The 10358-nt window shown below is 35.4% G+C and overlaps 2 protein-coding genes across 3 annotated transcripts; one reads left to right on the top strand and one right to left on the bottom strand.

Annotated features, from left to right (window-relative positions):
* Positions 1-251: 251 nt before the first annotated feature.
* LOC113636772 lies at positions 252-1712 on the bottom strand. 2 transcript variants are annotated; one of them, XM_047816578.1, is made up of 5 exons: positions 1391-1712; positions 894-1313; positions 704-808; positions 563-587; positions 252-432 (listed from the first exon to the last, which is right to left on the bottom strand). In XM_047816578.1, the coding sequence occupies exons 2-5, from the start codon at positions 958-960 to the stop codon at positions 387-389; spliced, it is 243 nt and encodes an 80-aa protein (XP_047672534.1). In that variant the 5' UTR covers positions 961-1313; positions 1391-1712; the 3' UTR covers positions 252-386. The 2 variants fall into 2 exon arrangements, with proteins under 2 accessions (XP_047672534.1, XP_026992875.2); XM_027137074.2 differs by lacking the exon at positions 1391-1712 and having other exon boundaries at positions 894-1381.
* Positions 1713-7550: 5838 nt separating this feature from the next.
* Positions 7551-9946, top strand: LOC125145955. Its single transcript, XM_047820978.1, has 6 exons — positions 7551-7602; positions 8017-8340; positions 8421-8843; positions 9029-9133; positions 9246-9270; positions 9790-9946. The coding sequence occupies exons 1-6, from the start codon at positions 7551-7553 to the stop codon at positions 9833-9835; spliced, it is 975 nt and encodes a 324-aa protein (XP_047676934.1). The 3' UTR covers positions 9836-9946.
* Positions 9947-10358: the final 412 nt, after the last annotated feature.

Here is a 10358-nt window from a genome sequence, read left to right as displayed (position 1 = left end):
ATTTGGAATAAATGGTGCTTTTGTGGCAGCTGATTACTTTTAAAGCTGGAGATTCTTCAGTGATGAGGTTATATGTATAGCATGAATTTGAATAGCAATATAGCAGTATACTAAACGAAGAAATGCCATCCTCTGTGGACCGCAATGGCCATATGTTATATGTAGTATATACTGTATAGTGTGGTGTACAGTCTGCTTAGAAAAAATGTATTAGAACCATTAAACTTAACCATGAGAGATTTAACGTTTTATTCAAAATGTTATTGCTTTTGTACATTTTTTACAACACATATAATAGGACAGTTAAAGTAAACAAAATAGATCATAATAGAGAGCAGATATTAACACATTTTAAACATTCACTCTTCCAAAGTGCTGTGTTGTGGTCATGCTTCAAAGCTCATTTCAGACGTTTCTTCTCTATCTTTGATTCTACAAGGGGAAGAAAAAATAAATATCACAGGAATTAGCACAACAGAGATAGTAATGAAGCTTATAGTTAAAAAACCTATTAGAAAATAGTTTAGTATAAACCAAATATAGTTACAGTGTAATAGCTTACGTTCGCAGTTCCATGGTTTGAGATCCTGTAAAGAAACAAATTAATTATATTAATTTAAATTATTATAATTGCATACAGAAGAAAGAGGCTTTTTTATATGACATACAAACATACAAGTTTTATCATATTACAGACACTTACTGGCTGAGGTTTTATTCTTTTTCCATAAGAGCACCACCACAGCAGCTATCGGAACACCCAGTATTATTGGCAGTGTAACACATAAGCGGATGAGAGACTCAGCATCTGTGTACAAATAATTAAATGTGTTCTATTTTCCTCTGTCCAAATACTTAATAGACACACACAACCCAATAGGATTGAAACTTACCCAATCGGTTTCCAGCTATTTCACCTTTATTTACATTGACTGTGATATTATTTAGAATCTTCCACATTACTTTTGTATTTGAAAATGGGTGCACTCGTAAAGCACAAAGATATTGTCCAGCATCTGACTCGGTTATGTTACTGATCCTGATGTTATGGGTGCCTATGCTTATAGGTTTTTGGACTGAGACCCGGTGAAGCAGATCTTCTTGTACATTGCAATAGGGATTGTAATTAATACCAATAAGCCTTTTATAATCATAAGAATGCACACAGATACTCTTCTTTTCAATGGTCTTGATCCAGTAAACAGCAAAATATATGTTGTCATATCCTTCTGTACGGATGAATCTGCAGTTTAAAAGCACATCTTCACCTTCAGTGAGCACGACTGAAGATCTTTCCACAGACTTGTTTGTTACTGAAGAAAAAACAGTTTTTCTGATTATTCTTGAAAACATATTTTTGAGAAAATACAGAAAAGGAAAGCTTACTCACTGGATTCATTTGCAGTGGCGACTATGTATGAGGTGACAGTGTTTGGAGACGGTGCGAATGGAAACAAGTAACCAGAATCCAGAGCAGTGACACATCGAAAAAATCCACTGGTTGCTATTAGTGGACATTTTTCCTCAACTTTATCTGAATCTTCATTTGTACAGAATTTCTGGATATTGTTAAGTTTGAGCTGTTCACCAGGAACACACTTCACTGTGCAATTCACATCAATGTAGTTGTTAGATTTTGTGCTTAATTGCCATTTGTTGGTGTTGCAGAACAATTTTACTTCATTCTTTGTTGTATAAATGAATTCAATATGTCCTTAAGAAAGATGGAAAAAATCTTATTGAGAGGAGCATTCAGTCATTAAACAATTACTTTTTTACTAAATGTATTTTATTATTAATATTACACTTATGAGTACGAAGTATAACAGATTTTTCCCTTTCAATTAAATACAGGAAGAAAAGAATCTTCTAGTTTTCAGTTAATCAGAGATTTATCTTTATCTTTCTATAACTATCTACAGTTGAAGCCAGAGGTTTTCAGACACTGTGTTGGGGGTTGTTCTCGGATCTTCTGCTCAGCTGTGGACGTTAAAATTGAATAAACATATTGCCCCCCTCTGAGACTGAGGGGTAAATCATATCGCAGTCTGCTCTGATTATTTTATTTAACTTTTAAATTATTTAATTAATTAATTTATTCTAATTATTTTTCAGTCAATTGTACTGAAAAGACCTTTTTGAAAAATAGTTTTATGCCTTTTTTATTCCTTTTTTATGCCTGAGTTTGACTCAGACTGACGTTTGATACTTGTTTTGTTCTTCAGTGTTTAAGATTTAATGAAATATGAAGGTGTTCAACTTCCTTTCTATTATATGAAATAAAACCTCACAAATGATCTGTTCCTTGTTTTTTTTTACTGACATTATTTTTCATGTTGAGGTCTAGTGCATCTTTGAGCCTACATTCAGTAAAATCTTCAAGTGCTGTTAAAATTGGATACTTTAAGACTTTTACAAAAGTCATATTGGAATTGGTGACTTGTAACTTGTAATGGAGTCATTTTTTGCAGTAAGGTATTTGTAAGTATGATTTTTGGGTACTATTTACACCTCTGGTATTTGGTAGCATTGCCTTTGCGATGTATGCCTGTATGATTTGGGTCAAACATTTTTTCCTTCCACAAGCTCAGCTCTGCTCACAAATTTTCTATAGGATTGAGAGCAGGGCTTTGTAATCCCCACTCCAAAGCATTGATGTTGTTGTCCTTAAGCCACTTTGTAACTAATTTGTTGGTATACTTAAGGTCATTGTCCATTTGGAAGACCTATTTGCACCAGAGCTATAACTTCCTGGCTGATGCCTTCAGATGTGTTACATAGGTTTTGTCTTTCATGTCTTTTACTTTGTACCCTGCCTTATATTGTTTGTGTCTTGCTTCCCTTGTCCTCATGTTCACCTGCCTTGTGGCTTTATGGCTATTGCATGTGATGGAGTTTCTCCTCTCGTTTGGTCATTGCCTTTCCCAGGATCACTTTATTGTCCCCGAGTTTCATGCCTGCTATGATGAGACCATGGAGGTTGTCCCCAAGTTTCACGCCTGCCAAGAAACTTCACATATACCATACTATGACCATGGATGGCGTTCATTAACTTTTTTCACTTTTTTCATTTGTTCATTCTATGCTCCAAGGCCATTGTGCACCAGTGCTCCATAATCTATGTCCAATCTTCTGCTTCACCGCCCAGGTCTGCCAATGCTTCATGACCCAGGTCCTCCTGTGCTGCATGGTCTGCTGCCACCTCTACACTTGGGACCTTCTGCTCCACTCCTCAGGTCTGCTTATGCTTTATAGCCCAGGTCCCCAATTGTACCATAACCCACTGCTCCATGATCCAGGTATGCCACTGTTCAACATCCCAGATGAATCGTTGTCCCATGGTCCAGTCATTGCCCCGTTATCTATGACTTACACTTCTGCATGTCCTAGGCCCACCTTTACACAAGGATCCAGCTCCAGTCCTGCTTCATGATCCTAGCGTCAGGAGCCACCCATTGAGGGGGATTATGTTACATAGGTTTTGTGTTTTGTCTTGTGTTCTGTGTTTTATGTCTTTTATTTAGTACCCTGTCTTGTCTTGCCCAGAATTTCTTTGTGTTTTGTTTAAATAAAATCTTCACCTGCATTTAGATTCGACATAATTTTCTTTCCTCATGATTCCAGCAATTTTGTGAAGTTCACCAGTCCCTTCTGAAGCAAAACACCCCCACAATATGACGCTGCCACCTCGTATTTCGTAGTTGGTCTTTGCAGGCTCGCAAGCTTCCCCCTTTTCCTCCAAATGTAACAATGGTCATTAATGCCAAACAGTTCAATTTCAATTTCATCAGACCACAGGACATGTTTCCAAAAATTAAGCTTTTTGTCCCTGGTTGCATTTCCAAATGAACAGATGACATTTAGCAAATAGAAAGAATTTTTGTAATCATAACTGACCTAAACAAGTAATGATTTAGTAGAACTGTAAGACAAAAATTGTCATGTGTCTTTTTATACAGTGTATGTAAACTTCTGGTTTCAACTGAATATTTTATACTTTTAACTAATATTAACAAATCAAATCTCACAGAACATTTAATGTCAAACATGTACAGTACCAAGCAATCACAACAATGTTACAAATGAAAATTATTTTCAGGAAGTCCATCAAACTGAACTCATTGAAGACACAGTAATTCAGGCTTTAGCAGTCCATACAATAAGTTGTAACATACAGTATAATATTACTGTAATCAACAAATATCCTCTGTTGAAATTCTCTTTAAAAAAATCACTCACTATAGATACTACTGAGGAAGAAAACCAAAAGGACAAAACACTGCAATACCATTCTTACTGTTTTTGCATTGACACAAAAAAAGCAAGTGAATAATGATTAAAAGGATTCTGCTTTTCTCTTTATGAATTAAACTGAATTAAGCAGCGTACCTTTCAAGGTGATGAACAGAATATGCACTAAATCCCTTGAACAATTTGGAAGACGTTTTGAGTAAGTGATCAGAAAAATATGTGACAAAAATGACATTACACAGTTTAGTGATTGTCACATCTTGTGGTTTTTCTTTTGACCAGCCACATAGAATCTGCTACTGTGTGTGTGTGTGTGTGTGTGTGTGTGTGTGTGTGTGTGTGTGTGTGTGTGTGTGTGTGTGTGTGTGTGTGTGTGTGTGTGTGTGTAATAAAATCATAAATGCATTTGAAGCAGCTGGATTTTCACCAAACATCTGATGTTTTATACACACCGTTAATCTGGTGTGTGTTTTGGTACTGATGGTGTATTTGAAGAAGAACCTAAAACTTTATTGAACATTGCATGTTAAAGTGAGTAGACAAACCAGTGTTTATGTCTTACTAGTCTACATTGTAAGTATTTATTTCATTTTAATTCACTCAGGTACGCTGACTGCTTTTTTGACGAGGTTTTTTAGCATTGCTGTTGCCATGATACAAACCTGCTCCCAAGGAAAACAGAACCGAACCGAAAAGTGGCATTGGTGTATCATACACTCCTAGTCATGATAGTCTTTAGTTTGTCACATCTGACACTTCTATCACACCCAAAAATTACCTGCAGGGACTGTTTTGTTGCATCTTCTTGGATCCCCTGTGAATCACAATGCCTTGTGCAAAAGAAAATGTATTTTAAAAATTTCTATTGAAAAACCTTTAGAGCTCTGTCAGCAAGCTCTGGAAGAAGAGCCCAAATGTAGGATGCAGATGTAACAACGTAAGAGACTTTAATGAAGCTCAAGCACAGATAGCACTGACAAACACAGTAATTAGTCATGGTGGAGAAGAAACTCACACCAGTAACTCCAGTCCAGAGGTGCAGAGTAAATATGGCAAACAAAAATAGCGACAGAAATAATTCAATAATCCAATACAGAAAAGTCCTAGACAAAGTCAGAAAGCATACAATAATCCAGCAAACAGGTCAATATAGAGCAGGCAGAGGCAGAAACAGGACAATTATCCAAATACCAGGGAGGAAGCAGCGAACCAGGAAATGCAGGTGAACGTGCTGACAAACTCTTTATCTGTTTATTAGAAAAAATCTATTTGTATTCAGTTACATCCCTATTTAGACTGTGCTATAAGGCCTAGGGGTTACTTTGATTATTGACCCCATAATATATAAGATGCAGAAATTCTGTAATAAATTATAGAAATATAGTTATATGATGATTATGTTTAATTGCAATTGCTTAGAAAAACAAATGAATTATGAGATAATGCAAAACTGATGATGTTTGTGAGGTATTTGTGTCAGACTATGGCCTAGAGGTGGGGTGCATTGACTTTGTGGGAATGGATCTTACATCCATTAAACTATAATCCCTACATCAGTAGCCTGGAGCTTCTACACACACTCTCTCACACGCACACACACGCACACACACGCACACATGCACGCACGCACGCACACACACACGCACACACGCACGCACACACGCACACGCACACACACACACAGACACACACACACACACCCTTTTCATACCCCAAGTTGTGAAATCCAATATACTACATCAGACTATGGCCTAGAGGTGGGGTGCATTGACTTTGTGGGAACGGATTTTACATCCATTAAACTATAATCCCTACATCAGTAGCCTGGAGCTTCTACACACACTCTCTCTCACACACGCACACCCGCACGCACACACGCACGCACACACGCACGCACGAACACACACACGCACGCACACATGCACACACACACTTACCCTTTTCACACCCCAAGTTGTGAAATCATATATATATATATATATATATATATATATATATATATATATATATATATATATATATATATATATATATACATATATATGTTTGTTGTCTTCATTTTCTAATGACTTACACAAAAAGTCTTGCAAAGTACAAAAGTATTTACTGCATCAACCAAGAATCTGTTCCCCACATTGATCAGTGCACTTCCTAATTCCTTGAAATTCAAGATCATTTCACAAATAAAACTTCAAAACCTTTCAAGCATTTCTTCTCTTTTTTTAAGCTCAGTGCAGAAAGTGTAATCCTGGTGTTGCAGTGTTTCACTCTTCTGAACCACTTCCTCAGCAGTTGCCATGGTGAGTTAACATTTTCTTTGCTTACACATGCTCTTGTGGTTTTTTCTATATAGCTGTATTTACAGCATGCATAAGTTTGGGTCCTAGCCAAATGCCAATATTTAATAGATTTTTTAAGTGATAAAATAACACGACAAAGTAAACACAACAAATATTTAATGTCCCTTTACAGGAAATGAGAAAAAAAAATTAAAATTAAAACAGGAAATCCTGAGGCTCATTTAGTCCAGCTTAGCTCAGCTCTGCTGTCACTGAAACACACACACACACACACACACACACACACACACACACACACACACACACACACACACACACACACACACACACACACACATTCACTTAATTGCTGTTTTGCACATTCATTCATTTGTTCTTTTGCACACCACAATTCAATACCTCATCCAATTGTATCTTTAACAGAAGTGTATAAATGTTTGCAAGAACCCTGTGTTTACAACCCTATATGTTTTCACAATAATTAATACACAATTGCCTGACTGTTTAATTACAATCACAATCCCTCTCAAGGTTTCTTGTTGAACTAGAGCATTGCACAGTTAATATGTTAAGGCTTGTGTATACTGTATGACCTTCCTTGTCTACAATCCAGAGCATTTTCTCTCTCTCTCTCTCTCTCTCTCTCTCTCTCTCCCCCTCTCTCTCTCTCTCTCTCTCTCTCTCAGACACACACAAAGCAGCAAATTCTATTTGTCTAGTCACAAGAAAACCCATTAAACCACATCCACTAAACTGTGTATAGTCATTTGTCACGTCATTTTTTTTGGTCACTTAAAACGTCTTCCAAATTGTTCAAGGTATTTAGTGCCTGAGACAAAATTCTGTTCATCACCTTGAAAGGTATGCTGCTTAATTCATTTTAATTCTACATATTTTGATAAAGAGAAAAGCAAAATCATTCCAATCATTACTCGCTTCAGGGCTTTATTTTGTGTATTCCTTTTTTTTGTGTGTGTGTATTCCGTTCGTTCAGTAAGAATGGTTTTGCAGTGTTTCGTCCTTCTGGTTTTCTTCCTCAATAGTAACCATGGTGAGTGATTTTGTTAACAGATAATGTTTGCTGAATACAATAATATTATACTGTATGTTACAAATAGCTTGAACTGCTAAAGCCTGAATTACTGCATGTCTTCAATAAGTTCAGTTTGATGGACTTCCTGAAAATAATTTTTATTTGTGACATTGTTACTTAGTTGATTACTGTACATGTATATTATTTGTTAATAATGGATAAAAAATACAAAATATATATTACAGACTGAAAACTTTGAAAATGTTTCTTTCTGTATTTAAATAAGGAGAAAAATCTGTTACACTTTATTGTAACAGTTATAACAATATAATTATATAAAATATATAATGTTATATAATATATAATATTATAATTATTGAATGACTATACACTCCGCTCAATAAGATTTTTTCCATCCATTCCATTCCTAAGGACATATTGAGTTCATTTATACAACAAACAATGAAGTAAAATTGTTCTGCAACACCAACAAATGGCAAATAAGCACAGTGTCTGAAAACAAAATTGATGTGAATTGCACAGTGAAGTGTGTTCCTGGTGAACAGCTCAAACTTAACAATATCCAGAAATTCTGTACAAATGAAGATTCAGAGAAAGTTGAGGAAAAATGTCCACTATTAGCAACCAGTGGATTTTTTCAATGTGTCACTGCTCTGGATTCTGGTTTACTGTATCCATTCGCACCGTCTCCCAACACCGTCACCTTATACATAGTCGCCCCTGCAAATGAATCCAGTGAGTAAGTTTTAATTTTCTGTATTTTCTCAAAAAAATTCTGATTTTCAGAATAATCAGAAAAACTGTTTTTCCTTCAGTAACAAACAAGTCTGTGGAAAGATCTTCAGTCGTGCTCACTGAAGGCGAAGATGTACTTTTAAACTGCAGTTTCATCATTACAGAAGACTATTCCAGCATATATTTTGCTGTTTACTGGATCAAGACCATTGAAAAGAAGAGTATCTGTGTGCATTCTTATGGTTATAACAGAGATACTGGTATAAATTTCAATCCCTATTGCAATGTGCAAAAAGATCTGCTTCACAGGCTCTCCAACCAAACACCTATAAGCAGAAGCACCCATAACATCAGGATCAGTAACATAACAGAGTCAGATGCTGGACAATATCTTTGTGCTTTACGAGTGCACACATATTCAAAAACAAAAGTAATGTGGAAGATTATAAATAATATCACAGTCAATGTAAATAAAGGTCCTGAAATAGGTGGAAACCGATTGGGTAAGTTTCAACTGTATTGTGCTCTGTGTGTGTGTGTGTGTGTGTGTGTGTGTGTGTGTGTGTGTGTGTGTGTGTGTGTGTGTGTGTGTGTGTGTGTGTGTGTGTGTGTGTGTGTGTGTGTTTGTGTGTGTCTATTAAGTATTTGAACAGAGGTAAATAGAACACATTTAATTATTTGTACACAGATGTTGAGTCTCTCATCCGCTTGTGTGTTACACTGCCAATAATACTGGGTGTTCCGATAGCTGCTGTGGTGGTGCGTTTATGGAAAAAGAATAAAACCTCAGCCAGTAAGTGTCTGTAATATACAGTCATACAGTAAGTCATATGATAAAGCCCCTTCATTCTGTACATATGCTAATATAATAACTTAAATGAATATACTTTTTTTATTCTTTACAGGATCTCAAACCATGGAACTGCAAACGTAAGCTATTACACTGATAACTATATTTGGTTTATTTTATATTACTATAAGCTATTTGTCTATTTTTGTTTGTTAAAATTTAGTTTATTTTTTGGACTTCTGTGTTAATTTATATTCATTAGAATATGTTTCCTTTTCTTAGTATTCTTCTAATTGGATTTTTTTAGGATTTCTTTTCCATTGGCCATGTGCACCTACTGTAGGGGATAAAAGAGGTTCAGTTGTGGCAGCCCAGAATGCACCTGGGTGGGTCTATGGTTGTTTAGCAGTTTGTCAAGCCAGTTGGGCACAAGGAGCAGGAGATGCAAAATTGTTTGTTTGCCTGCAAACCCTTTAATAAAGCTCACCAAATGCATCATCTGGCTTGGACTCAATCTAACTGCGTAAGGGAATGGTGTATTTTGGTGATTATTTGAGTTATTTTGGAGTTAAGTTTTTTTATTTGATAAATGGTCACAGCTCCATTACTGTCTCTCTTATGCTAATTTATGTGATATTTATTTTTACTTCCCTTTACAGAATCCAACATAGAGAAGAAACTTCTGACATGCACTTTGAAGCATGACCACAACACAGTAATGTGTTAAATATCTGCTCTGTGTTATGATTTCTTTTGCTTACTTTGACTGTAATATTATATTTATCGTACAAATGTACAAAAGCAATAACATTTTTAATAAATCTCTCATGGTTTAACACATTATATATTCTATAATGTGGTATGAAAAAGTGTTTGCCCACTTATTGATTTTGAAATTTTTTTGCACGTTTGTCACACTTCAATGTTTCAGATGATTAAAGAAAATTTAAATATTAGTCAAAGATAACACAAGTAAACACAGCATGCAATTTTTATTAATGTTTTTATGAATGTTCAAAATTTGGTGAAAAAATTTCAGTAATGTTTAAATTCAAAGCTAAAATTAATCCATCTTCTAGCCATTATTTTAAAATGACCTCAAGGAAATAAAACAGTTTACTACACAGGAAATGTATGGTAAAATAATATGTGGACTGACTAGGTGTATATAAATGCTTGTCCTCAACTTTATGCACAGTAATTACTAATACATTGTTCTGCATCAAAT

This window comes from Tachysurus fulvidraco, chromosome 1 (genome assembly GCF_022655615.1).
Source record: "Tachysurus fulvidraco isolate hzauxx_2018 chromosome 1, HZAU_PFXX_2.0, whole genome shotgun sequence".
NCBI lineage: Eukaryota > Metazoa > Chordata > Actinopteri > Siluriformes > Bagridae > Tachysurus > Tachysurus fulvidraco.
This window is presented reverse-complemented; position numbering and strand designations above follow the sequence as displayed.